Consider the following 27,781-nt stretch of genomic DNA (forward strand, 5'->3'; position numbering starts at 1 on the left):
AAATACCATGTAATATTTTTCCCTGTTCCTTTAAAATAATTTTTATTTTCTTTTTTATAAAATCCACTGTTTTAAAAATGAGAAAGAAAAGAGAAGACAGGGCCACAAAGCATGTGTCTACACTGCAATAAAACATCTGTGGCTGGCCTGTGTCACCTGACTCAGGCTCTGAGATCCCATGATGGGGAGGGGCCCAGATTCCAGCCTGAGCCCAAACATCTATACAGCAATTTTATAGCCCTCCCAGCCCAAGCCCCCGTGAGTCCCAAGTCAGCTGACACAGGCCAGCCATGGATATTTTATTGCACTGTAGACATACCCAAATGGTCTCATAGCCGAGCTGAGGTTTGGATAGGGCAGACTGAAGTATAGCTTAAATGTTTTTAAACTTTGCTTTATGTTAACCTGTGTATTAAAATGGAAAATATTGTACCAGTTCAGCTGTGCTTCTTTCCAATATTACTTTTTTGGCACAAAAGATACTTTTACAGTGCCATCATAACCCTCCTTATAGGAAGTGCAGAAAATGTTGCCACAGGTAAGGTTGCCAGATACTTTCCATTATAAGAACCTGTTTTCAGTACTTATAATTTTGCTAAACTTAAAAGTTTGGACTGAAATTTTCCGTGCTAAGTGTCTCAGGCATGTGTGTTTGTTTGTTTTTTGTTTTTGTTTTTTTGGTCAGGGAGGGGAGTTTTAGTAAAAATGATTCAGCAGTTTCCAAGAAATAGATTAGGGAAAAGTGCATTGTTTTGCCCATTTAAAAAAAAAATCCTGTAACTATTTTGTTCCATGCTTTGGACCAAGGACTTGAAATTTGGTCCTGTTGAGACGGGAGGAGTCGCCCTCTTGTGAGGGATCCTTTTTTTGCTATCCCCATGAAAACTTGCCCATATATGGACAGGTTCTGAACCTCAGAACACTTCTATTTGCTCATGATCTGGAGAAGCTTGTTAGACTTTAGCTAAATTCTCCAAAGATTCCACCAGTACTCGGTATATTCTAGCCCAGCTCCGCAGGAAGATAGAAGTGAAGAGTGGGATACAGACAGCGGGAGCTGGGGAAGGGCAGGAATAGAGGAATGGGGGTAAGAGCAGGAGCCAGGGAAGGAATAAGAGCAGAATTGGGGGATAGGAGCCAGATGGGGATGGGGGGGGAAGAAGCTGGAGAAGAGAGGCTAAGAACAGAAGAGGACAGGGAGAGGCTGAGTGAAACGGGGAAAAGGGTCTCTAACCACTAGCAAACACTCCCTTCAGAACCTGGAACTTAATCTGGTAGTCCTGAGTCTGCATTCTTCTGCTGTCAGCTGTGAAACCTACTGGCAAAGTGTGTGTGTCATCCTACTCTAGTGTTGATCCACATGGAGGATGTCAACCTGCTGCTGCTGCCAGTTACTCCATGAGCTCAAGTAGTAGATGTCTGTGGACCAAATGGTCCAAACTCTGTTGATGAGTTAAGTTGGGGGTCAGTCTGATTCCACAATATTTGGTGGGGAGTGTTTAAAAGAATTAGAAAGTTACATTTTAAAGAAACATACATTTAAATGGGCATTACAGTTGTGACGTCAAGCTCTCAAAGGTTAGGAAATTCCAGAAGTAGGGTTGCACAAGCAACCATGTGATTACCTCCCTCTTTGGGGACCTCTCTTAGGAGAGAATCCCTTTGTAAGATGCGGATTCCCTTCTTAAGAAGAGAGCCAAAGTTGAGGTTCCTTCACAACACCAAGGGAAACGATTTTACATCTATTTCCTGATCCCCAAGAAGAATGACCGTCTGACACCCATTCTGGACCTCAGAAACCTCAACAAGTACATAAGAAAATTCAAGCTCATGACGCTAACTCCAGGGGACGCTATCCTTTCCTTGTTCCAGGGAGATTAGTGTGTGACTGTCAACTTAAGGAGTGCTTACTTTCATGTGGCAGACAACATTTGCTTCAAGGGCCTGAGGCACTGTGTGGAGATGTGATTTATTAGTTCAGTCTTTCCTGTTGGCTTGTCCACAACACTGAAAGTCTTCACAAAGCACCTTCTGGTAGTTGATGTGCTCCTCAGACATCAGGGGAAATTGTGGTCTGTACCAGTTGTTTTCTGAGAGTAGTCACTGAGGAAAAGCCCTGTTGTGAGCGGTGCTTAGCAGCCAGTTGTCCCAATATAGGTAGACAAATATTCCTAAGGCTATTAGAGCTGATAGCCTTTTTGACCAACATCTCATTCTTTGCTTGCGTGAACATGAACAGATCATTACACACCAAATATACATGACCTTTGAAGGAGACTGTTCCTCCTAGAGTGCTCAACAGCTTGATTGATGAGAAAACAAGGACAACAGCCACTGGGGGCGGGGGAGAGGTGTCCTTTGCTCCCCACATCAGTTGCCATCATTGCCTCCAGCCTAGACTGGTGTGTGCATTTTGCCAAGACCAGGGGTTCTCAAACTTCATGGCACCGCGACCCCCTTTGGACAATGAAAATTACTCCCCCCTGGTTGAAGCCTGAGCCAGCCCAAGCTCCCAGATGGGCGGGGAGGGCAAAGCCCAAAGACTTCAGCCCCAGGCAGGGGGCCTGTAACTTGAGTCCCGATGCCCAGGGCTGAAGCCCTCAGGCTTTGGTTCTGGGCCCCAGAAAGTCTAAGTCAGCCCTGGCAACCCCAATAAAATGGGGTCCCGACCCACAATTTGAGAACTGCTGGCCTAGACCATCAGGTATGTGGCCTTTAGAACACCTGGGAGTCCAGACTTCATATGAGTGTACTGGAACTCAGTGCACTGCAGTGATCCCTCAAAGCTTTTCAGCTATCTCTGCATCATCATGTAGTACAGGTGCTTACAGACAACACCACGGCCACATACTTCAGCAATAAACAGGGAAGAATGCATTCTTAGTGGAGGCAAGAAAATTTTGGATGTGGTGCATGCAGGTCCAAATCCACCCAGTAGCTCTTGCATCTTGCTGGGCAGAACACGAAGGCAGACTTCCTCAGCAGGAGGTCTCAGGATCAACTTGAGTGGTCCTTGAAACCACCACTAACCAGTGCCATATTTTGCAGAAGGAGCTACAGGGTAATAGTCCGGTATGCTTGCAAACAGAACAAATGGCAAGCATATTGCACAAATGCACACAGATAAGTGCTGTCTCTGAAATGTTTCCGCTGGACAGCACCAACTTCCTATTAATAGCCCCAAGAGGTATGTCTACACTGCAATTAAAAACCCACGACTGGCCCAGGTTTGGGCTTTGGGGCTGTTTAATTGCAGTGTAGCCTTCTGGGCTTGGGCTGGAGCCCAGGCTCTAGGACCCAGAGTGGTGGGAGGGTCTCAGAGCTTGGGTTGCAGCCTGAGCCCCACAAGCCTGAGTCAGCTGGCATAGGCCTCACAATGGGGCCTTGTGATCGCTAGTATTCTGATCCCCTGAAGCTAGTCAGAAAAACCCTGTACTTATTGCCTCTGTCTTCAGCCCTCCTGTCTCAACCGCAAGAAAGGATTGTGCAAGCCAACCCAGACACTCCCCTTACAGTGTGGAGGATAACCTGTTGACTTATGTGGATCATTTCTCCTCTTGGAGGATGCAGGCCATCCTCCTACAATCCATGAACGGTTCTACCATAAAATGCTGTAAACAAAAATGGAAAAGGTTTAGAATCTGGACCACTGGTAGAGGACTCACGCCATCCTGAGCTGGGGTTCCTGCACAGCTAGAGTTCTGTACCTGATGTCTCAGGGCTTATTCTTAGCCTCTTTAAGGTATCTGCTTGCCGCGATTACGTTAAGGATAAACATCCTCTTTCATCTTGTTGTCGCTAATTTACTTATGAGCATGGTAAATGCATTTGCCCCCATTAGGCAGCCCCCACCTTCATGGAACATAAATCTTGCCTTAACAGAACTGATGGTTTGACCCTCTTGCTTAAGCGTCTCTTGAACATTTATTGATCAAAATGGCCTTTCTTACAGCAATTACATCTGCTCGGAAGGGGACTGAGCTTAGTGCTTTTGTGTCTGCTACATAATGAAGCCCCATCCAAGTTTTGTGCCTAAAGTGGTCTCAGATTGCCACCAATCTCAGTATATTTCTCTCACTGCGTTCTTCCCCATTTCCACCCTGGGAAAACTTTTTCTCCATACCCTAGATGTAAAGAGGGTGCTCTGTTTTTTACCTGTAAAAGCTCAAGCCCTTCAGAAAATCCAGTAGGTTATGGGTAGCATATGGGAAGAAATGTCAGGAAGTACTCATTACCAAACAGACTTTCACATTGGATTTGGAGATGTAAGGAACACCGCTACATTTTATCTGGAAAATCAGTATCCTGTGGTTTTAGGTCCCTGTCCATGAGAACCAACACAGCTTCTATGGCGTGCCTTAGTAAGGATCCCCTCATGGAGACTTGTAAAGCAGCAAGTTGGAGTTGAGTGCACACTTTCACAAAGCACTGCTCCTCAGGCTTAGGCCTGGTCTACACTGTGGGGGCGTGAGCTAAATCGGTCTAAGTTACACAACTTCAGCTACGAAAATAGCATAGCTGAAGTCGACGTACTTAGAGCTACTTACGCGGTGTCTTCACTGCAGTAGGTCGACTGCTGCCGCTCCCCCGTCGACTCTGCCTATGCGTCTCACTCTGGTGGAGTACCGGAGTCGACGGGAGAGCGCTCGGCGGTTGATTTATTGCGTCTTCACTGGACACGATAAATTGACCCCCGCTGGATCGTTCACTCCAGAGGTAAGTGTAGACATGCCCTTAGAGTTGCATTCAGATGCTCAGTTTGGGAGAATAGCACAACAGTCCATATTTAACTAAGAACTCCTCACCCACCAACATCCTGCTGATATCCCACAAGTGGGAGTTTACAGAGACTCTTGATGAAGAAAGAGATTACTAACCAGTAACTATTGTTCTTCAGAAGTCACCTCTGTATATTTATACTACGTACTCCCTTCCTCTCTGCCTCAGAGTTCTATATAACATCCAGACTCAACAGTTAGAGAGAAGGAATTGAGGTGGTTGGTGGACGCATTCTTGTCGAGTAGGGAAATGATGTTGCACGCATGCAAGATCTCTCATGCTTCTCAATGGACAAGAAGAAAAGGAGTACTTGTGGCACCTTAGAGGCTAACAAATTTATTTGAGCATAAGCTTTCATGAGCTATAGCTCACTTCATCGGATGCGCTCACGAAAGCTTATGCTCAAATAAATTTGTTAGTCTCTAAGGTGCCACAAGAACGCCTTTTCTTTTTGCGAATACAGACTAACACGGCTGCTACTCTGAAACCTGTCAATGGACAAGGATTTTCAAGGCAGTTCCACAGTTCTATGCTTGGGGCACCATATTCCACAAGTGTAAATGCACAGAGGTGACTCTCAAAGAACAACAGTTACTGATAAATAACCTCTCTTTATCTGGGCAAGTTTAATTTTGGCATTTTCTAACTTTGGAGTGCTTCTCTTAGTAACCTTACCGTTCATTTAGTGTGATTTATTTTTGGGGGGGAATGTATCTATAAAAAGAAACCTCTCTTGGAATTTTAATTATATGCTAGCTATTAATGTTAATTTTCTTGCTTTCCAGGGTTATGATAATTCGGAGAGCAGTGTTCGTAAGGCTTGTGTTTTCTGCCTTGTAGCTATTCATGCAGTAATTGGTGATGAACTAAAACCACATCTCAGTCAACTCACAGGCAGTAAAGTAAGTGGAGGATGCCATTTACAGAAATCCTAGTCCCTAATTGCATGTATATGTTTACAGTGTGAGCAACTATTAAAATATTTAATATTTAAATAACAACTAAGAAAATATATATCTGAAGGAATAATAACCCAGGTTGCTGAAGCTACTAGCAAGCAGAGAGGATCAAGGTGACTTTCATACGTGAGACTTAAAAATATGCGAGACTCAAAAATATGCAAACCATAAATCCAGTCTTCATGCAAGTGAAGTTCTCATTGATTTATAAGAAATGCTGAATTAGGTCCCATGTTTTGCTGTGTTAGATTAGATTTGGTTATATTATAAATTAGCTCAAAAGCACAACTGTGCCTCAAAATATAAAAAAAAAATTCTCCTTGAAAAATTAGATTAAGGAACCTTTGCATAAACATCCTTAAGATGGTTGAGAGTACACCTTCAAAATCAGTGTATTGACTTAATGTTGTGTATATATTATACGAGATGGTAGGTAATTCCACAGTGAACATAATCAGTGTGCTGACTTTCATCTCCACCATTGCTCCATATGGTGGTTTGCCTTTTGAAAATTTCATTGTTTAGTGGGAGATAAATACACATTAGAAGTAAATAAACCAATTATGCTTCTCTCTGTTCTCCTTAATTAATTTGCATGCCACAACCTTTTTAGTACATTTTATTTTTGTATTACTTGAAAAACAGAAAATCTTTACTGCATCTTTTTGGATGGCTGCACATTTGCAGAAAATTTTAATTTAAAAAGAGACAATTGAACATTAATTATATATGATCTTGTCCTCAGAAATACATAAGATGACTCACTTTTATGCATTATGATGCATGATAAGATCCAAAACTTCAACTGTGTGGATATTGCCTGCTTTTATTTTACATGGTTTTACCTAGGGTGACCCAAAACAGAGGATTTTTTAGGGAATAGAAAACCCCACTTACCCTGAGCATTAAGGGCTCCCAACACCCTACCAGTGACTAGAATCAAAATGGGTTTTCTCCGATACAGATAACACCAACTTATTCACAGTGCCTCTAAAATTGAGGAATAAACAACATTAACCCCAGCTCAACTACTTCAGCTCCCCCTTTTTTGTGTGCGTTTAATATAACTTGAGCAATAACTCCTTGTGAAGAATGTTGGTCTGTTTTGAGGTTTTCATTTGCAGGTACATAAAAAGATACTTCTTCCTTTATTTTAAATTCACCACCTAAAGATGTTTACTTTCAGTGAAGGGAAAACAGCTCAGTTATTAAAGTTGGATGAATATTTTTGGTTACTTAGACCTCCCTTATAATCTTTAGCTTAATGGTTTAGGGTACTGTGCTGAGTGTGGGAAACTCAGGTTCAATTCCCTCTACCTCATGAGGATCAGTGACTTGTACTTGGATCTCTCACATCCTAGGTTGGGTGCCCTAACCACCACACAAGAGTCGTTCTCACGCTCTTTCCCTGGCAAAATGACTATCTATTGTCATAAATGACCATGAATATCTATTATAAACGACAATGGGTAATCATTGGGCCAGGGAGAGAGTGTGAGAATTACTCTATAGCCAGGTGGTTAGGTCATCCACCTTGGATGTGGGAGACCCCCAGTTCAAGTTCCTGCTCCACATCAGGAGAATTGAACCTGGGTCTCCCATGTCTCAGGAGAGACCCTAACCACTCCGCTACTCCTGGGGGAATTCTGTGCCACTGTGCAACGCAGAATGTTGCAGAAAATAATGTTGTGGACACAGAATTTCCTTCCGCCCCCCACAGAAATAGGCTCAGAGCTGTTGGCCACCACTAGGGGCTGCTGGACCGGGCAGAGCCCAGCTCACAAATAGAAGACAAGGCTGGGGGAGAGGGAGGAAGAGGGAATTGGAGGGTTACCAGCAGCTGCAGTTCCCAGAACACCCTGAAGGAAAGAAGTAGTGGCGCGTGGAAAACTCCATCCAAGCCTAGGACCCAGCATCAGGCTGTTTCTCCCTCTGGATTCCTGGACTCTGGGGGGTAGGGGGTGTGAGTGTCATTGGGGGGGGGGGCTCGAGGTGGAGGAAGTATGGGTGTCTTGGCTGGTAGGAGGCATGGCTGGGCTCTGGGGGACGGGGGAAGGTGTGAGTGTCTGGCCCCCCGGCTGGGCTCTGGAGGGAGGAGAGGGCAGAGAAACTGGAATTGGATTATTGTAGGGTGTCTTGGCTGGGAGGAGGTATGGCTGGGCTCTGTGGGGGAGGAGGTGTGAGTGTCTGGCCCCCGGCTGGGCCCGGGAGAGAGGAGGGGGTGGAGAAACAGGAAATGGGTTATTGTAGGGGTTTCTTGAACACTCTACTGCTGGGGGAAATTTTGTGTGTGTCTGTATTGTTACACACATACTTGCTGACAGCTGTTTTGTAACAAATTACCAGTTGAAACTGGCATGATTATATAGTGTTATTCTGAAAAATAAAATTTGCAGAATTTTAAAATATTGTGGGCAGAATTTTTAATTTTTTGGTGCAGAATTCCCCAAGGAGTACACTGGGCTAGAGGTTATAAAAGAGGTCCTCTTCTCCCCTCTCCTCTCCCCCAGGCATTTTGTAATTCTAGTCCTTTATTTTTGTAAAACTGCCCAAAACTGAAATGAAAAATGTTGGGTTAAACTGAAACGTTTTGTTTCAACTTTACTCTAAATTTTTCAGACTTTTTGATTCGCCAAAAAAACTCATTTTCAGTTTGACCTGAAACAAAATTTTTTGGGGTGTTTCAGAATTACCAGCGAAGCAAAAAGACCATTATTCACTCAGCTTTAGTTAGAACTTTCTTCACTGTATTCTTACCCATGCTGATAGACTGTTTTAGAATTTTTACTATTACACTGTTTCTGATAAATGTTAAACAAATGCATTTCTGAATTAAATCTGCAGATGAAATTATTGAACCTTTACATCAAACGTGCACAAACAGGCTCTGGAGCAGGTGACACAGTAGCAGATGTTTCTGGACAAAGCTAATGAAACTGACGACAGTGAACCAGGTCTCCTAAAGAAAGGACAGGCACTCTGATATCAGTGAAAGGAAAATTCTCACACACGTCTTTGGAACTCTTTTTTTTTTTTTTTTTTCCCCTTCCCAGTTTGTTTTTTGTTTTGTTTTGGGTTTTTGTTTTTTTTTTTAAACTGATGGCTACCCCTCAGCCTGCATGCAACTGTTGCAGTAGAATGATTAAAATCCAAAGAGAAAACAGTATTAATATCAGCTGGTCAAAACACAATAAATTTTAAAAATCTAATCCATCACTTTTCCTGTTCGCACTCCTCTGTGTGTCTTCCCATTAACTTTTACCAGTGTTATGACTGTATTTAAAAAGAATTTTTAAAAATGCTAATTAAACAGGAATGCTTTAAGCTTTAAAAGTTAAAATCTAAATTCTTTTGCTTTTTTATTTTTGGCTGCAGAATAACATGCCATTTTTATTGCAGTTTTGTTTAAATATCCTATCCTTTCCTAGAAAGAAGAAATTATATGAAACAAGGCAGGACTAGTCTGAACTGCAACTAGACTCAGTCACTGTGTGGGTGGTACATCATCATATTTGCATCTTGTTTGGGATATTCTGGAATATGAGAATTATACCCATAAAAAAACTGGATTGATCCAGTTCTTTGAAAGTGATATTGTTCATTGGTTGTATGTTTGTCCCATAAATAAGAATTTAGTGTGAGCAATAGAGGACTAGTACAGCTAGCACATCCTAATGTGGAAGACAGCCCAGTTCAGGGTCCAGTGTTGCAGAACTGGTGATAGTGTGACAACCTGCTTTCTAGCAGCAGAGAAAACAATTACTTGATGGACCTGAAGCATCCTTGTCACCATCCTTTCTTTAAGCAGGATGCCTCAGAGTGGAGTGCTCTGCCCAAGCATGCTCAGTATGTATTTATCTTTATCACTAGAATGTTTCCTCTCAACCTAGTTGCTGGAACCAGTAGTGTTGTATTGTAACTCACATGGGGGGGTATATGACAACAGTGCAGTTCATTGGTTGTCTTTTTAAAAGCACTACAACATTCTGCACTGAATTTTTAGGGTTGGGGGAGAATCACAAGCACTATGAATCTTGCCACTTTTTCAAAAAAAAATGTTTTGGATAAATTGGGAAAGATGCACCAAATTATTTGCATGGTTTTCTTGAATAGCATCATCAAGACCCATCTGGATTTAAGGCGTGAAAATGTTTTCAAGTTGTTGTTTTATTCTTCAAATTTTAGTTTATTGTTAATAATGCTTCTTTGTATTTATAATAACGGAAAGAGAGAACAAAAATCAAGTAAATATATGTCCCTGAATGTCTTCTGTTTCTCAGATGTAATCAACAAGCTACTTAGTTGAGAGATGGGGTAAAACAGCACCCTGTCCAGGAATGATGGAACCTGGGGTTTTTTTACTATGGTATGGTCTAGTTTTAGGAAATGTGTCCTGGTAAGAGAGAAAATAGCAGTGCCAAGGATGATGTTCTGTGCTAGACTAAAATTCTCTCTACTTCTTCAGGGTGATTACTTTTGACTGAGCTGCTGCCCATAGTGTCTTGTGGAAAAACTGTCTATAGAAATCTTTTTTTAATTATTTTTTCAAATCACCATTTGCTACTGTGTATTCGAAGCCCTGTTCTTTATCATGTAGCCAAATATAAGGAACTGCTAGTGTACTTCAATTGCTAGTTACCTTGAAAGACAAAACTGAATAAAAGTGGAGCTGGATACTTGCAATTACATTCTTTGAGAGGTTATTTTCACTTAATCAGAAGTGAAACTGACAGAGAAAGTTGAGACATGGTTATTAAAGAAGCAGTTTGCTGTTGTTGCAGAGATTTGTTTTCTTTGGGCAGGGGGAAATGTAGAAATGTATGTAAAAACTTTAAAAAAGGAAAATTCTCATGATTTGTCACTGGCCCTTTTTTTTAGCAGCTGCATCAGGAAAGTAGTGTCTCCCCTTTCTCTCCTCCCTTGTGTGCAACATTCTCTTTGTTTTCTACTGTTTAACTACATTGTGTATTTATAGTTCTTTGCTTACCATTGTGCATATACTGGCAATAAAATGTACATAACATTACTTGAAAAAAAATTAACAATGTATACGGGCTATTTTTCTGTTTTATTTAATCATGTTATATGAAAGATTATAGATGTCATAGGCACCAATATTGGTTTCAAAAGATTCTGCATAATTGCTGTGTGTGCGGAATGCTGCTTTTTTAGACATTCTAAGTATCCCATTTTTTATAAAGGATTTTGCTATCTTTATTTCAGTGGTACAGAAAACCCCTCTTTTTTAAAATTGTCACTCAGATTACAGTTTAACAGCTCTACTTTAACCCTTCTTCATAAGTGTGCATGTATAAGGTCTTAATTCTGTTTGTTCTGAAGATTGTTCTTTTAAGGCTTGACCTCAGGAGGACTTTGCTGTTTCCATTCTTTCCGAACATGGAGTCTGTCCTATTTACACTACAAAAATAACCCTCTTTAAATATGTTTATGGCCTAATGTTATAACTCTTTTTTTCCTTAATGGTGTGGACAGGGAAAAAAAAATAAAAATCAGTCCCTTAGAGAGAGAGAGAGAGAGAGAGATGTTATCTTCGGTACACAGATAGCAAGGCTAAAAGTTGGTTCTTTACTTTTTTGGCGGTGGGGAGGAATTGTTTATCTTCACAGAGACAAAGAAATCTTGTTTTTATAAGAAGCTTGGACCACAGTCATGTGTCACACCATATTTAAACATCCCATGTCCTAAAAAAACTAAACATAAATTTAAAATTTTTTAAACATTTTAAATTTATCAATAGTGACCTGATATCAACTTGACCATATCTGCTAGTCACAGGGAACAGATTGCTGAGCATGCACTTTCCTGTGAAAAGCATGTTTTATATTCATTTAATCATAGGATAGGAGTGTGGAAGTTTACAATAAAAATGCATGCTGCTCCCATTAACATTGGACAAGCTACAATAATCCTTTACTTGGGCTTTATTTCCTATATTGTAAATAAAAGCTAGCTCGGTTTAATTGCAACTGTAATCAATGGTGTCTTATACATGTTAAACTGGAGATCTCTAATGAATGCACATAAAGATGTAGTGCAGTGAAAAGAAATTTTACAGTGTTGTTGGTTAGCAAAAAGTTCAGATAGTTCTAAGGATGATGTCATCTCTTAATAGCCTTTCTTTCCTTGTAAGGTTATAATGCAAAACTTTTAAGCTGGAAGACATTGTATTGTACCTGTGGTTCTTAAAAAGTTTGATTTTGGGGGTAGAATATCTATATTTTGCAATTGAATGTAAAAATGAAACCACAATATATCCAGAGTCAGAATAATAAATGTAAAGGTCATTTGACATGCCAGTTGTCTTAAAATAAAATTTGATTGTTGTGTTGTGCTCAACCTAAGCCCCAGCCAGGAAGTTGGGGTAATTAGTTGAAGGCACACTGTAAACTTAAATTGTGTTGATTTTTAATTTTGTTTAAAATGTTCCTTTAAAAACTACAGACTACAGATTTGTTTTCAGTGTTTTAAGGGCTGAGGCCTAGGATAAGGATTAAATACTTGTGTTCTGGGAAAAAATATTTCAGGAATATCCATGCTAGCCTTTACAAACGTGTTAGTTACCTTGAATTAATTGGCAATAAATTAATTCAAGGTAAAAAGTCTATCGAAGACAAACCCCAACTGTCAATTTTCAGTAAAGGAAGCATTTTAAAAGAATTCTCAATTATAAATTTCAAATATAATGTTTTCCTTTTGAAAACAAATACATGCAAGGCAAAGCCAGACTGAGGAGTAAGTCTGGTGAATTACGCAGCAATAAATGTATTTGATGCTTAATGGTAACAGGAATTTTCTGTTTGTTGTGGTAATGTTGTTGTGACGAGGTCAAATCTTTTGAGCCATAGACTTAGAATATGGTAAACATTAAACTAAGCAAGAAGGAAATAAAGTGGGGAATTTGTGACCAGCAAGGTTATCAGGAGAATGAAAACTAGTGTTTTTCCATTTTAGCAAACTCTTACCAGTTTTGCAATTGCAACTATCATAAAATAGTCTAGTACCACTGAATTTTTAATTAGTTTGTTTTCATAAAAATTTTCTTCAAAATAAATTGTAAATAAATACCTTTCTAATTGTCCAGTGTAAATTTTGCCCCCAACCTTTCCAGGCATGCAACTTTGTAGACTGAAAAGATATACCTCATTGATCAAAAATGTTCTCTTAAAATTCATTGAATGATATATAATTTTAAAAAGTTTGTCTACTTAAATACAGGGAAGATTTTCAGAAGGACTTACAGGATATACAAGCCCCATTTGAATCTTTATGCTTCTTAATACCTTATACACTGAAAATTTCACTACACACCTTTAATAAATGTTTGTCATTTACAAATGCCCCAAATACATGTTTCTGGACTGTTTCAGTCTCATGTAAACCTTCCAAAACTATGGAAGTTAATGTTGAGTTCAGGATGAACTCAGCCTAAAACTGTTGAAAATAGACAAAATATCACTGTTTCATAGATTAGGGGACTGGTAATGGAATACAGAGCCTAGGTTGCCAGTCAAAGTCCACTCCAGGTTAATGATGAGAGATTGATATTTGGTGACTAAGTGAGATTTATTTGTGAAATAAATTAGTAGTCTGTCTAGCTCCTACATATAAATATTTATATTTCAAAAAATGCTGTCTGCATCACATTGAGCTCCTGTGCTGATAATTTCTGTACACATGCCATGGACTGAATGGGTAGAAATTGCAATATCCTCTCACCATTAGAGATCATTTCTTCAAGTCAGTCTGAGGCATTTTGATGTAGTCATGTGGGAACATTTGAGGCTGCCCAGGCCTTATTTGTTTTATAGATTAACAGAGCATTTCACATTGGCTTCTTTCCCTGACACAAGCTCTAATTTGGTACCCACGTTAACAAGTGCCATTTTTCTCCACAAGTCCTTTTTGTCAGGTTTGTCTCCCTCTGCAGTGGATTAGGAGATAGCACAGCCAGTCTCTTCCTCTTACCATCCATACCTCTTCTGGAGACCCCATCCTGAATTTGGAAAGATGGAACAGATAATTGACAGGCAAGCAAGAAGAAATCCTTTTCCTCTTACTTTTGTTATAAGTATAAAGCATTTCTGTATGTATATTTGTGAAAACACTGTCCCAAAGAAAGTTTTACATGTTGGCTAACCTCAGCTATGTAAACAGTTTCAGAAGAATGATTGGGACAGTAATGCTTACTCCCTGTTAAGTACTGAAGCAAATTTCCAGGTGGGAAACTTCCAAGTTTATTAAGACTGTGACTGCCACATTATTTAACTACCATAAGAAAAAGCTGAACAATTATTTTAATACTGTCAGATTTCAAAGAGGTTTGTAATCAAGCTAGATCCTCTGAGAAACTATTGCAAGAGACTTTTTATAACGAGTTTTAGAGTTCTTAAATGATTAATTCTGAAACTTTGATAAGAGACCACCGTCAAAAAATCACCAGTGAAAATTGATTGTATTCACAAGTTTTAGTAAAATATATATTATGGGATGATTTAGTTGGAAAATTCCTATAGTGATATTTACAAAAGCATTCTTTAAAAAACTATCAGTGGTCTGTTACTGTTAAGCAGTAGTGACTGATAAGAACATAAGAATGGCCGTGGTGGGTAAGACCAATGGTCCATCTAGCCCAGTATCCCAGCTTCCAACAGTGGCCGATGCTAGATGCTTCAGAGGGCGTGAACAGAACAGGGCAATTACCAAGTGATCCATCCCCTGTTGTCCAGTCTCAGCATCTAGTAGGCAGAGGTTTAGGGACACAGAGAGCATGGGGTTTTGTGCATGATGACCATCTTGGCTAAGAGCCTTTGATGGACCCATTCTCCATGAACTTCTTGTTCTTTTCTGAACCCAGTTATATTTTTGGGCTTCACAACATCCCCTGGCAACAAGTTCCACAGGTTGACTGTGCATTGTGTGAAGAAGTACTTCCTTATGTTTGTTTTAAATCTGCTGCCTATTAATTTCATTGGGAGACTCCTGGTTTATGTGAAGTGGTAATTAACACTTTCTAATCACTTTCTCCGCACCATTATTTTATAGACCTTTATCATACCCACTCTTAATCTCTTTTCTAAGATGAATAGTTCCAGTCTTTTTAATCTCTCCTCATATGGAAGCTGTTCCATACTCCTAATAATTTTTATTGGCCCTCTATATTTTTTCCAATTCTAATAGATTTTTAAGATGGACCAACCAGAACTGCACACAGTATTCAAAATGTGGGTATTCAAAATGGATTTATATAGTGGCATTATGGTATATTCTGTCTTACTTTCTATCCCCTTCCTAATAATTCCTCACAGTCCTAGCTTTTTTGACTTCCGCTGCACATTGAGCAGATATTTTCAGAGAACCATCCATGACGACCTGAAGATCCTTCTGGAGTAGTAACTGCTAATTTGTAACGCTTCGCAGTCAGCTGTGGACTTAACTATCTTGAGTAGTTTAGAACTGTCTGCAAAATTTGCCACCTCACTGTTTACCTTTTTTTCCAGATAATTTAAGAGTATGTTGAATAGCACTTGTCCCAGTACAGATCCTTGTGGGACCCCAATCTTTATCTCTCTCCTCTGTGAAAACTGACCATTTATTCATGCCCTTTGTTTTCCTATCGTAACCAGTTACTGATCCATGAGAGGAGCTGCCCTATTATCCCATAATTGCTTACGAGCCTTTGGTGTGGGACCTTGTCCAAAGACTTTCTGAAAGTCCAAGTACAGTATATCCACTGGATCACCTTTGTCCACGTTTGTTGACATCCTCAAAGAATTCTAATAGATTAGTGATGCATGATTTCCCTTAACAAAAGCTGTGTTGACTCTTCACCGACATCGTGTTCATCTGTGTGTCTGATAATTCTGTTCTTTACTATAGTTTCAGCCAGTTTGCTTGGTACTGAAGTTAGGCTTACTAGTCTGTAATTGCCAGGTTCACCTCTGGAGCCTTTTTTAAACATGAGTGTTATATTAGCTATTCTCCAGTCATCTGGTACAGAGGCTGATTTAAGCAATAGGCTACATACCATAGTTAGTAGTTCTACAATTGCAGATTTGAGCTCTTTCAGAATGTTTGGGTGAATACCATCACTTCCTGGTGACTTATTACTGTTTAATTTATCAATTTGTTCCAAAAACTCCTCTATCAACACCTTAATCTGGGACAGTTCTCAGATTTGTCACCTAAAAAGAATGGCTCAGGTGTGGGAATCTCCCTCACATCCTCTGCAGTGAAGACTGATGCAAAGAATTCATTTAGCATCTCTGCAAGGCCTTGTCTTCCTTGAGTGCTCCTTTAGCACCTCAATTGTCCAGCGGCTCCACTGATGGTTTGGCAGACTTCCTTCTTCTGTTGTACTTTAAAAAAAATTTCCAGTTAGTTTTTGTGTCTTTTGCTAGTTGCTCTTCAAATTCTTTGAGAAAATATTATAAAAGGTATAGTATGCTAAATGTGCTAATGTTTAGAGGCACAGAGATAAAGTATTAAACACTTGTGTAATTTCCATCAAGTATAAAGTTTCTGCAGATCTTAGTGTGTTTAGAAACCTTTGTATCTGTGTTTGAACTGAGCCTGTTTCAGGGAAGTGGCAATGGAATAAATAAAGGGAATGTAGAGAGTTCTGGGGAATATCCTTCTGGAGGGGAAAAAAGTAAAATACGTGACACTTTTGGTGCAAATTGGCATGTTCTACAGACAAAAAATTTGCTTATCAAATGTACCCTTATCATCTAAGAATGAGTCCTCACTGGCAAGGGATTAGAAAGGCAACTGAACTCCATCAGAGACTTGGAAAGTTCCTACGTACTCCATCTGCTTCATTTTGAACATTGCTTTGTAAATAAGCACTATGTACAGTTGATTGTTTTATGTTCTTATGTATCCAGTTATTCTTCGAGTGCTTGCTCATGTTGATTCCATTCTAGGTGTGCGCCCGCCCACATGCGCGGCCGTCAGCTTGCCTCAGCATGACCCATAGGGCCGACTGTAGTGCCCTCTACAGTGCTGTGCTCATGCCGCGGTATCCAGGTGCTGCCAGCCCACGCCCTCTCAGTTCCTTCTTACAGTCCATGGTGTCAGTCAGAGCACCTCTCTTGCTTGTCAAGAGCTAGCGGTTTCTCCCATTGGACTTCAGGCCTTTGTTCGATTGTAGTTAGTGTTAAGTAGTTGTTAAGTGCATAGTTAGCTGATAGTTAAGGTCCCAGCGGGCACTTTGCCCCAAGCTCCCGAATTTAAGCCCTGCTCAGTCTGTGGCAGGCCTATGCCTGTGAGTGACCCCCAAAAATAGCTGCTTTAAGTGCTTGGGGGAATCACAAATCAAGGAGCGTTGCCAGATCTGTAAGAACTTTCGGTGTCTCATCCCGAAGAAGAGGGACATTTGCCTCAGGGATCTCCTGGTGAAATCTGCTCTCCTCCTAGCTTCCGAGCCCTCTATGCAGGCTGCACCGAGTACTTTGGCCTCCGTGTGCAGTGCACCACGGCACCCGCACCTCTTGGTGCCAGCACCAGTGCTGAAGAAGAAGGCGAAGAAGTACTTGCCAGCACCAGGCAAGAAGGACCCTGGGGTCATCCAGTAGAGGGATTGGGCCTGTCCACCAACCTTCTCCAGAGTATGCCTCCCTGGCTGGGGCTCTTAGCACTCTTAAAGGTCTGTCACTGATTCTGGTGAGCAGTATGGGACCCACCATCCAGCCTGCACCATCGTCCTCGCAAGCCCAGGCGCAGGAGCACAGGTCTCCACCATCTCCTGTGATGTCTCCGTTGCCACAGGACCAAGCTAAGGCGCCCTGAGAAGGCAAGCCAGCTGTTAAGACCCCTCTAGGGGTGGGGGAGCGCTGTAGGTCGCTGGACAAGCAATCCTGTGGCAGGTTGCAACCGTGCCTCCAGTCGCCCAAACTCTCCCACCCCGGACGCCGAGATGTTATTCCCCAGTGCGAAGTTGATGCTCCCCATATTATGATGGGCACCGTTCGCCTTCTCACGGATCCACATCTAGAGGTTGGTCTCGATCGCCAACACCATGGAACAACTTGCCCCTCATGTTACCGGTCTCCGCAGCACCGTTCCCACTGATGCCGATGTCCCTGGCACCGGGACCGTTCTCCCCAGAATAGCCACTGATCACACCTGGTCAGCGCTCACCACTAGCCACAACCAGTAAGCAGACCCAGGCGTTGATGGCTCCTCCCTGGTCACTGGAGAGTGGTTCCTCTTAGGCAGAGGCCCAGTTCAGCCCATCGCTCTGGTCTCTGTGATCGGACTGGGCACCAGAAATTATTCTGCCATCCACAGTACCGCAGTGGCAGCAAGGCCAGTGGCCAACACCGTGGCTGTATTGAGGCGCATGGGGCGTTCCGGTGTGCCAGCCAAAGGTTTTGAGTACTTGTATACCCACACTCCCTCGGGCTCGCTGGTTGCGTTGGCAGCCAACAAGAAGGATAAGCAGGTCCCCACCGCCTCTACCCCCAAGTACAAAGAAGCCGAGAAACTTAATTTATTTGGCAGAAAAATGTATTCAACAGCCAGCTTACGATTCTGGGTGGCGAATCATCAGGCCCTGCTGGGCCAATACAATTTTAACCTCTGGGACAGCCTCCAGAAGTTCCAGGACTCCCTCCCTCAGGGTCAGGCTCAGAAGTGTGGTACCCTGTGTGACAGGGTCAGGCCAGATGGCTACAGGAGAGTGATAGAAGGCAGATATATTAGCCCCAGGTTAAGTAGGTCCCTTTTCCCTGGGTAAGGTAGCAGGGAAGGAGCCAGAACAATCAGGAATTTTCTGGAAAAAATTAAGGCAGACAGGCTGATTAGAGCACCTGCAGCCAATCAAGAAGCTGTAAGAATCAATTAAGACAGGCAGGATAATCAGGGCACCTGGGTTTTAAAAAGGAGCTCACTTCAGTTTGTGGTGTGCATGTGAGGAGCTGAGAGCAAGAGGTGCAAGAAGCTGAGAGTGAGAAGGCATACTACTGGAAGACTGAGACGTACAAGCATTATCAGACATCAGGAGGAAGGTCCTGTGGTGAGAATAAAGAAGGTGTTGGGAGGAGGCCAGGAGCTGTAGCTGTCACGCAGCTGTTACAGGAGCCACTGTAGACAGCTGCAATCCACAGGGCCCTGGGCTGGAACCCGGAGTAGAGGGCGGGCCCGGGTTCCCCCCATCCGTCCGACTCCCTATTTGATACCGGAGGAGTTGAACTGGACTGTGGGTTCCACCAGAGGGGAAGATCTCTGGCCTGTTCCCCGATCCACTAGGTCCACAGCAGAGACTGCGGGGATTGTTCTTCCTTTTCCCCATGCTGGCCAGCGATGAGGCTAAGTGAGTGAACAGCAGTTTTGAGCCATGAAAGTGGCCAAACTGAGGGCTGCCGCGAACCTCTGAGGCAAGCAAATCCGCCAATAAGCACAGGACCCACCAAGGCAGAGGAAGAACTTTGTCACACCTGGTAGAGGAAGGGACCTCGGCAGCCATATGTTCCCTGCAAATGGCTTGGGACTCAGCAATGAGGGCGGTCACATTGGCAGTGGTTATGCGACGAAGCTCCTGGCTCCAAGCAGCGGGCCTTTACCAGGAGGTGAAGGCCTCAATTCAGGACCTTGCCTTTGACAGAGTTGGGCTCTTCTCCAATCAAACGGATGCCAGGCTACACAGGTTGAAGGACACTAGAGCTATGTTTTGCTCATTGGGCATGCATACTCTGCAGTCTGCCAAAAAGCCATTCTGGCTTCCACCACCATCAAGGCCTTGGCAAGCACATCAGGTATCTGCAAGGAGAAGGGACACCACGTTTAGCAGTCACTGCCCTTCCTTCTCTTGCTTGCCAACCCAGCCTGGACCCGCTAAGCACCCAGGGGGCCAAAAGAGATTGTTTTGAGGGTGTGCTTGAGAGCCCCAGTCAGCTGGCCAGATCCTTCCCATCCTTTCCTCAACTGCCTTTCTCTCTACTGCTTGGCCTGGTTGTGGGTTACCTCAGACCCCTGGGTCCTGGACACAGTAGCTTGGGGCTATACCCTACGGTTTGTGGATACCCCACCTTTCTGCTCCCCTGCTTCCCTGTCCCTCTTCAGGGACCCTTCTCACAAGCAACTCCTGGTTCAGGAGGTCGACAGGCTCCTGCAGTTGGGGGTTGTGAAGCCAGTTCCTTAGGACATGGAAGAGGATTCTACTCCCAATACTTCCTAATCCCAAAGACCAAGTGGGGCCTCAGACCCATCCTGGACTTGCGTGGCCTCAACAAATCTCCCAAGAAGTTGAAGTTCCACATGATCTCCTGGCTCTATTATCCCTTCCCTGGATCCAGGGGACTTGTACGTCACTCTCGACTTAAAGGACGCTTACTTCCATGTTTCCATATTTCCAGGACACAGATGGTTCTTGCGTTTCTTCGTGACAGGGCGCCACTTCCAGTTCATGGCACTACCCTTTGGCCTCGGCCCCCATGGCGCCTGTAACGGCTTACCTCAGACGCCGGGGGGGGTCCAGATCTTTCTGTACCTTGGGGAAAGATACCGGAGACCTGGCTCATCAAGGGCAGGTCTCCGGTACAGGTGCAGAGAAACCTCGATATGGTACGCTCCCTTTGCAATGACCTGGGCCTGTTGATAAGCACGGAAAAATCCATGTTAACGCCGGTCCAGCGCATAGAGTTTATCGAAGTGGTTCTCGATTCCACATGAGCCAGGGCCTATCTTCCGGAAGCATGCTTTCAGGCCATGGTGTATCTCATTGCCCACGTGAGGAGACATCCGATCACTGTAGCCCACACTTGCCTATGGCTGATGGGCCACATGGCAGTGTGAACGTACATGGTCAGGCACGCCCGGCTTCATCAAATGGTTCAGGACTGTTTAGAAAAGCTGGATGAGCACAAGTCCATGGAGCTGGATGCACTGCATCTGAGGGTGCTAAAGGACTTGGCGGATGTGATTGCAGAGCCATTGGCCATTATCTTTGAAAACTCATGGCGATCGGGGAGGTCCCAGATGACCGGGAAAAGGCTAATATAGTGCCCATGTTTAAAAAAGGGAAGAAGGAGGATCCGGGAAACTACAGGCCAGTCAGCCTCACCTCAGACCCTGGAAAAATAATGGAGCAGGTCCTCAAGGAATCAATTTTGAAGCACTTCAAGTTGAGGAAAGTGATCAGGAACAGTCAGCATGGATTCACCAAGACCAAGTCATGCCTGACTAACCTAATTGCCTTCTATGATGAGATAACTGGCTCTGTGGATGAGGAGAAAGCAGTGGACTTGTTATTCCTTGACTTTAGCAAAGCTTTTGATATGTTCTCCCACAGTATTCTTGCCAGCAAGTTATAGTAGTATGGGCTGGATGAATGGACTATAAGGTGGATAGAAAGCTAGCTAGAAAGATGGCTAGATCATCGGGCTCAACGGGTAGTGATCAATGGCTCCATGTCTAGTTGGCAGCCAGTATCAAGCGGAGTGCCCCAAGGGTTGGTCCTGGGACCAGTTTTGTTCAATATCTTCATTAATGATCTGGAGGATGGCGTGGATTGCACCCTCAGCAAGTTTGCAGATGACACTAAACTGGGAGGAGTGGTAGATACGCTGGAGGGTAGGGATAGGATACAGAAGGACCTAGACAAATTAGAGGATTGGGCCAAAAGAAATCTGATGAGGTTCAACAAGGACAAGTGCAGAGTCCTGCACTTAGGATGGAAGAACCCCGTGCACCGCTACAGACTAGGGACCGAATGGGTCTGCTGCAGTTCTGCAGAAAAGGATCTAGGGGTTACAGTGGACGAGAAGCTGGATATGAGTCCACAGTGTGCCCTTGTTGCCAAGAAGGCTAACAGCATTTGGGGCTGTATAAGTAGGAGCACTGCCAGCAGATCGAGGGACGTGATCATTCCCCTTTATTCGTCATTGGTGAGGCCTCATCTGGAGTACTGTGTCCAGTTTTGGGCTCCACACTGCAAGAAGGATGTGGAAAAATTGGAAAGAGTCCAGCGGAGGGCAACAAAAATGATTAGTGGGCTGGAGCATATGACTTGAGAGGCTGAGGGAACTAGGATTATCTAGTCTGCAGAAGAGAAGAATGAGGAGGGATTTGATAGTTGCTTTCAACTACCTGAAAGGAGGTTCCAAAGAGGATGGCTCTAGACTGTTCTCAGTGGTAGCAGATGATAGAACAAGGAGTAATGGTCTCAAGTTGCAGTGGGGGAGGTTTAGGTTGGATATTAGGAAAAACTTTTTCACTAGGAGGCTGGTGAAGCACTGGAATGGGTTACCTAGGGAGGTGGTGGAATCTCCTTCCTTAGAGGTTTTTAAGGTCAGGCTTGGCAAAGCCCTGGCTGGGATGAGTTAGTTTGGGATTGGTCCTGCTCTGAGCAGGGGCTTGGACTAGATGACCTCTTGAGGTCCCTTCCAACCCTGATATTCTGTGATTCTATGATCTGCGACCCCTGCAAACGTGGCTAGCAACGGTCTACTTTCCCAGTGGGCACCCCCTAGACTGAGCGGTTACGGTGCTGACCTCGTCCTCTTGTCCTTGAACTGGTGGCTAGACCCCAAGTCAGTGCTGTGGGGAGTTCCTTTTGTGTCCCCCATCTCCATCACTCACCCTGGTCTCGGACATGTCCAATCTGGGCTGGGGAGGCCACCTGGGTGAGCTCAGCATCCAAGGTTGCTGGATGGAGCATGATCTAGCTCTTCATATGAACGTCAGGGAGCTCAAGGCAGTGCACCTGGCCTGTCAGGCGTTTTTGCCCCACCTGAAAGGCAAGGTGGTGCAGGTCCTCACAGATAACACGGTCACAATATATTACATCAACAGACAGGGCAGCGCCTGATCCTTGGCCCTGTGTCAAGGGGCACTCAGCCTCTGGGACCTTTGTGTGCAGAATGCCATCCACCTCATGCCACTTACTTACCTGGAACCAGGAACGTCCTGGCAGATCACCTCAGCAGGACTTTCTTCTCTCATCACGAGTGGTCACTCCATCCAGAGATGGCCAACCTGATCTTCCGATGGCAGAAAACAAGGAAGTGCCACATGTTCTGCTTCTTATACGGCAAGGACAAGGGTTCCCTGTCGGATGCCTTCCCGCTCCCATGGTTGGAAGCGCTGATGTATGCCTTTCTGCCAGTGCCACTTATCCACAGAGTCCTGCTAAAGGTGAAGCAAGACACAGCGAGGGTCATTCTCATTGCCCCAGCGTGGCCTTACCAGCACTGGTTCAGCATGCTGCTGAGTCTTTCCGTGGCCAACCCACTGCAGTTACCCTCTCCATCCTGATCTGCTGTCCCAGAACCACAGCAATCTGCTGCACCTGAACCTGGCATCACTGCACCTAACAGCATGGCTGCTCCACGGCTAAGCACGGACAAGCAAGAGTGCTCCACGGTGGTCCAACAGGTCCTGCTGGGCAGCAGGAAGCCTTCCACCAGGGCTACCTATGTGGCCAAGTGGAAACGCTTTGCATGTTGGACCTTCAACAAGGTTCGTCCTGAGGACATTGCCCGACATCCTGGACTATTTGCTGCATCTAAAGCTCCAGGGCTTGTCGCTGTCTTCGGTCAAGGTGCACCTGGCGGCCATTTCTGCATTTTATCCTCCAGGGCCGGTCTGTCTTTGCCCATCCCATGATGGCATGATTCCTGAAAGGTCTATAGCACCTATACCCGCATGTCCGAGACCTGGTTCCCGCGTGGGACCTGAATCTGGTGTTCTCAAAGCTCATCGTCCCTCCTTTTGAATCCCTAGCTTCCTGCTCCCTCCTGCTCCTTTCCTGGAATGTGTTCTTCTTGGTCACTGTAACATCAGCACAGCAGGTGTCCAAGATCAGGGCATTCACCTGAAGCTCTATATTGTCTTCCATAGGGACAAGGTCCAGCTGCGCCCGCATCTGGCTTTTCTGCCCAAGGTTGTTTCCCAGTTCCACACAGGCCTGGACATTTACTTACCAGTTCTGTGTCTGAAGCCTCACGCATCAGATGAGGAGCTCAGGTTCTATATGCTGGACATCAGATGGGCGCTGGCCTTCTACATCAATAGAACGCGACTATTCAGTAAGTCAACATAGTTCCCCGCCCTCCTGCCCCTCTGTTGGAGCTGTCAGCAAAAAGGAACTGAGAGAGTGTAGGGCCGGCAGTGCCTGATATACCGTTGCATGAGTGCAGCACTCTGGAGGGCGCTACAGCCGGCCCTACAGGTACCGCTAGGGCAAAACTCTTGATGGCCGTGCACGTGCGTGTGCGCACACCTAGAATGGAATTGACATGAGCAAGCACTCGAAGAATAACTGGATACATAAGAACATAAAATAATCAATTCTACATCGTGCTTATTTACAAAGCAGTGTTCAAAATGAAGGAGATGGAGTGCATGGGAACTTTCTAATCCCTTGCCAGATAAAGATATGTTTGAGAAGCAAATTTTTTCTCTGTAGGATGTGCCAATTTGTACCAAAAGAGGCATGTATTTTATTTTTTTCCCTCCAGGATATTCCCCAGAACGCTCTACATAGCCTTTATTTATTCCATTGCCACTTCTCTGAAACAGGCTCAGTTCATACACAGATACAAAGGTTTCTAAACACACTAACATCTGCAGAAACTTTATACTTGATGGAAATTACACAAGTGTTTAGAACACAGTGTCCAATACTTTCTCTCTGTGCCGCTAAAGATTAACATACCTAGAATGGAATGGACATGAGCAACAAATCTCAAAGAACAATTACGAAAGGTAGGTAACCGTTTTTTTAAATTGTTCATTTCCTAAATGGATATAGCATAATTAGGGTCACAAATTTATTTTCTTAGCTCTCAGTCTTGTATTGGGATCCACAAGCATGGACCCCTGTACATGCATGAAGTCCTACTGAAGTTAGGGTTCTGTGGTGGTAGATCCTGATACATGGCTGGGGACTTAGGGCTTGTCTACACAGGAAAATTAAACTAGTATAACCTAAGGTGTGAATTTAAACTGATATAGTTATGCTTGTATAATGCCCCCTGTGAACACTTATTCTGGTATAAGTGGACCTTTATTCCAGTATAAGAGGGGCTTTTCCAATTGAGCCTATGCCACCTGGGAAGGGTTTTAGCAAAACTGAAAAAATTCACTCTTACAGCAGGTTATAACTTTCCTATATAGACAAGCCCTTAGTTTCTTCATCCCTCAAATAACAAATGTAACCATACCTGAAACCATTAAGTGAAACCTTTTTGAACCCACCAATCCTAATTGTTCCCTTAAAGGAGGTTCCATAAAACACTATATACCCTATACTACCATGAGAGAGAGAGGGGGAAAATGTTATCAACTGTTATATGGAGTTTAATTGTTAAACTTGAATTTTTTTAAACATTTTATTCAGACCCTAATGAATCTCATTAAGTTTATTATCCTTTTGATAGGTACCTAACATTCCTACTTGGGGGAAATAGACCCCACATCTTGAAAGAACCAAAAGTTGACATTTTATATGCACTATTCATTGTCTTATAATTCTGCTTGAGAACTAAGTACTTTTATGGTGCAAAAATGTACTTCTGTCCAAGTCAGAAACTAAACTAAACTATCATTCTAAGTTGGTATTGTAAAAAGCAAAATATAGATGTTACGTAGCTATTTCACATTTGTATAGTTCATAATGTATTTTTTCATATCTTTTTTTCAATATAAATTAAGTCAAGGTACAAATATTGTTTCTATGTACTTAAATTTTCACTTCTGCATTTACAGGCTGTGTTGTACTCATTTATGTTTTGTATTTGGCATTGTTAATTTTGCACTTTCTAATTTTCTTTGGAAACAGTATTGCTGCAAATGATTTCAGTGAGTATTCTGTTTTGAAAATAGCTTATTATTATTTTTTTATTAGTTACTACTGTAGGAATTTTCTCCATTGTTTCCTTAAAATATCATTAAATGGAAGAAGGGAGGGCAGGAGAAATGGGGATAGAGTTCTCTTCTATCTCATCATTCTGTGTTTTTCCCCTTCACCTGCCCCTATCCTCCTCCATGCAATATTCAGCCCTTCCTTGACACAGAGCAATCGCTTGGTGGCTTGTTGCAGTCTAAGGGTATGTCTACATGACAACTACTTTCCCAAATTCTCTCAACACGTAATTTCAATTAACGCTATTATCAAGGATCTGTATAGATTTCTTATTAAATTGTTGCTGATAATAAACAGAGATCCACCTACAAGTAACAGTGTAACATAGAACCTAAACATTCACCTCTGTAAGTGAATCATGGTACTTGTGTAATCTGTAATTAATGTCACTGCCAATTCCATCTAAGTTCTGGAAATGTTTTGCCTACAAACAGGAATTTTGCCTCACTTCTTGCTGGAAACCTCCTCTCTTGGTCATGATCTGTCTATCAGACTTTTTGAGCTGCACCTTTTTTCCTGAAAATACTGCAGGCAGTCCAGACTTGTCCATGAGCCTCCAGCAATACAAACAGCAATGGTTCGGAGCTCTTGCCTTATCCATTGCAAATCTTACTTAAAACAAGCAGAACCTCTCCTCTTCTCTCTCACCCTCGCTCTGAGTAAGTTTCCTGGCTGAACACCTCTCTGTTCACCCCCTGCCCCATGCTCCTCTCAGCAACAGAAACAGAGCAAGCCAAAAGTCAAAAGATGCTCCAGTTGCAAAGAGACCTTTCAGGAGCCAAAGAAATGGAGTTGTGTCATAACTGCTCCCAGCCCATGAGCACTTGCTGTGCCATGGGAAGGTGCTCAGATGGCTCATTGTAGCTTCTGCTTCCCCCAGCTGACACACACTCCCACCCAGAGGGGAGTCTGTCAGTCATCTTCAGTGATTAAGACTCAGAAAGTAGGACCATCCTCACTAACTGGTAGGACATATCAGGGGTAAATCCCAAACTCCCTCTGAATCCTCAAATCCAATAAAAGCCAGTTTCCTATGCTAGGTTATTAAATGGATAATTGAGTTACCTGGAGCAGGATCTGACATAAAGGACTGAGTGGCCCAATTGCCACTCAGTTCCTTCACTATTGCAGAATCTGGAATTATAGGACTCCAAAGTAGCAGGGAAGGAGAGCAGGTTGTAGGATACATAGACAACACATCTTAAAAGAACTCCAGTTACTGTAAGTGAAGTAACTTTTTTCTCTTCATTTCATGCTTGTCTGTAAATTCTCCATTCTTGCAGAATCCTGGAAAGGAGGGTGATGGAAAGGATGGTGATGGAAAGGAGGGTGGGTTGGGGTGCTTGGAGTCCACTTAGATCGTGGCACAGTTCTGGCAAAAGAAGCATCAGGCCTCAATGATTCTACCCAGGAGCAGTGTTTTAGTAAAAGTGTGTATTGAACTGCAAGTACGTGCCTTGCGGATGTCTGATAGGTATGCTTGTCAAGGAAGCCACAGAAAATGCCTGGGACCTACTGGAGTAAGCCCTAAACTGATCTGGGAATCTAAACAAGCTAATTTTTAGCAGATTTTAATGCATCCCAAAACCCATTTGGGTGACCCCTGGGCTAATGTCATCTGACCCTTCATTTTGTCCACAAGTGTTACAAATAGTTTAAGTGAAGAGCTAAAGGATTTGATCCACAGAGCCCTATGAACATCCGAAGCATGCCGTCTAACCTCCCCTGGGTGAGAGTGCAGGTTAGGGAAGAATATCGGTAGAGCAATCATTTTGATTTAAATGACAGTCCATAACTACCTGACGTAAGAACTTGGGATAGAGTCTGAGTAATAATTCAACCCTGTGAAATACAGTATAGGGCGGCCTGCCAAAAGATCTGTAGCTTTCAGCAGGAGAGGATGATATGCCGAAATGGCTGCTAGGTGCACTCTCTTAGAGCTAACTGATAGTCCAGAGCTTTTTAGTGACCATAAATAGTCCAAGACAGCAAGATTTTGAGAGTCATCCCATGGTAGTTGATACTGACCACACCAGATCCCAAATTTTATCCAATTGGCAACATAGACTTGTCTAGTTTGAATCTTTTCTACTTTGCAGTGGAATGTTTTGGACATCACCTTAATACAATCTCTCTGTCTGACATCCATCCAGTAACC

At 43.3% G+C, this 27,781-nt stretch overlaps 1 protein-coding gene and 1 long non-coding RNA gene across 50 annotated transcripts in view; one reads left to right on the forward strand and one right to left on the reverse strand.

Annotated features, from left to right (window-relative positions):
* CLASP2 (cytoplasmic linker associated protein 2) overlaps nt 1–12,152 on the forward strand; it is a 265,828-nt gene extending 253,676 nt beyond the window's left edge. For all 46 annotated transcript variants that reach the window (XM_048838896.2, XM_048838906.2, XM_048838922.2 and 43 more), the window contains 2 exons: nt 5,565–5,681; nt 8,583–12,152. In XM_048838896.2, coding sequence (XP_048694853.1) covers nt 5,565–5,681; nt 8,583–8,669 — 204 coding nt within the window. In that variant the 3' untranslated portion in view covers nt 8,670–12,152. The remainder of the gene's footprint in view (nt 1–5,564; nt 5,682–8,582) is intronic.
* Nucleotides 10,788–27,781, reverse strand: part of LOC125631773 (uncharacterized) — a 40,936-nt gene continuing 23,942 nt past the window's right edge. For 2 of the 4 annotated variants that reach the window (XR_007355056.2, XR_007355057.2), the window contains one exon: nt 10,788–13,752. This is a non-coding gene — a long non-coding RNA (uncharacterized LOC125631773). Of the gene's footprint in view, nt 13,753–15,940; nt 16,115–26,688; nt 26,911–27,781 lie in introns of all 4 variants that reach the window. The other 2 variants (XR_012667165.1, XR_012667166.1) reach the window with 2 other exon arrangements.

The sequence above is a fragment of the Caretta caretta genome, chromosome 2, assembly GCF_965140235.1.
Source record: "Caretta caretta isolate rCarCar2 chromosome 2, rCarCar1.hap1, whole genome shotgun sequence".
In the NCBI taxonomy this organism is placed as follows: domain Eukaryota; kingdom Metazoa; phylum Chordata; order Testudines; family Cheloniidae; genus Caretta; species Caretta caretta.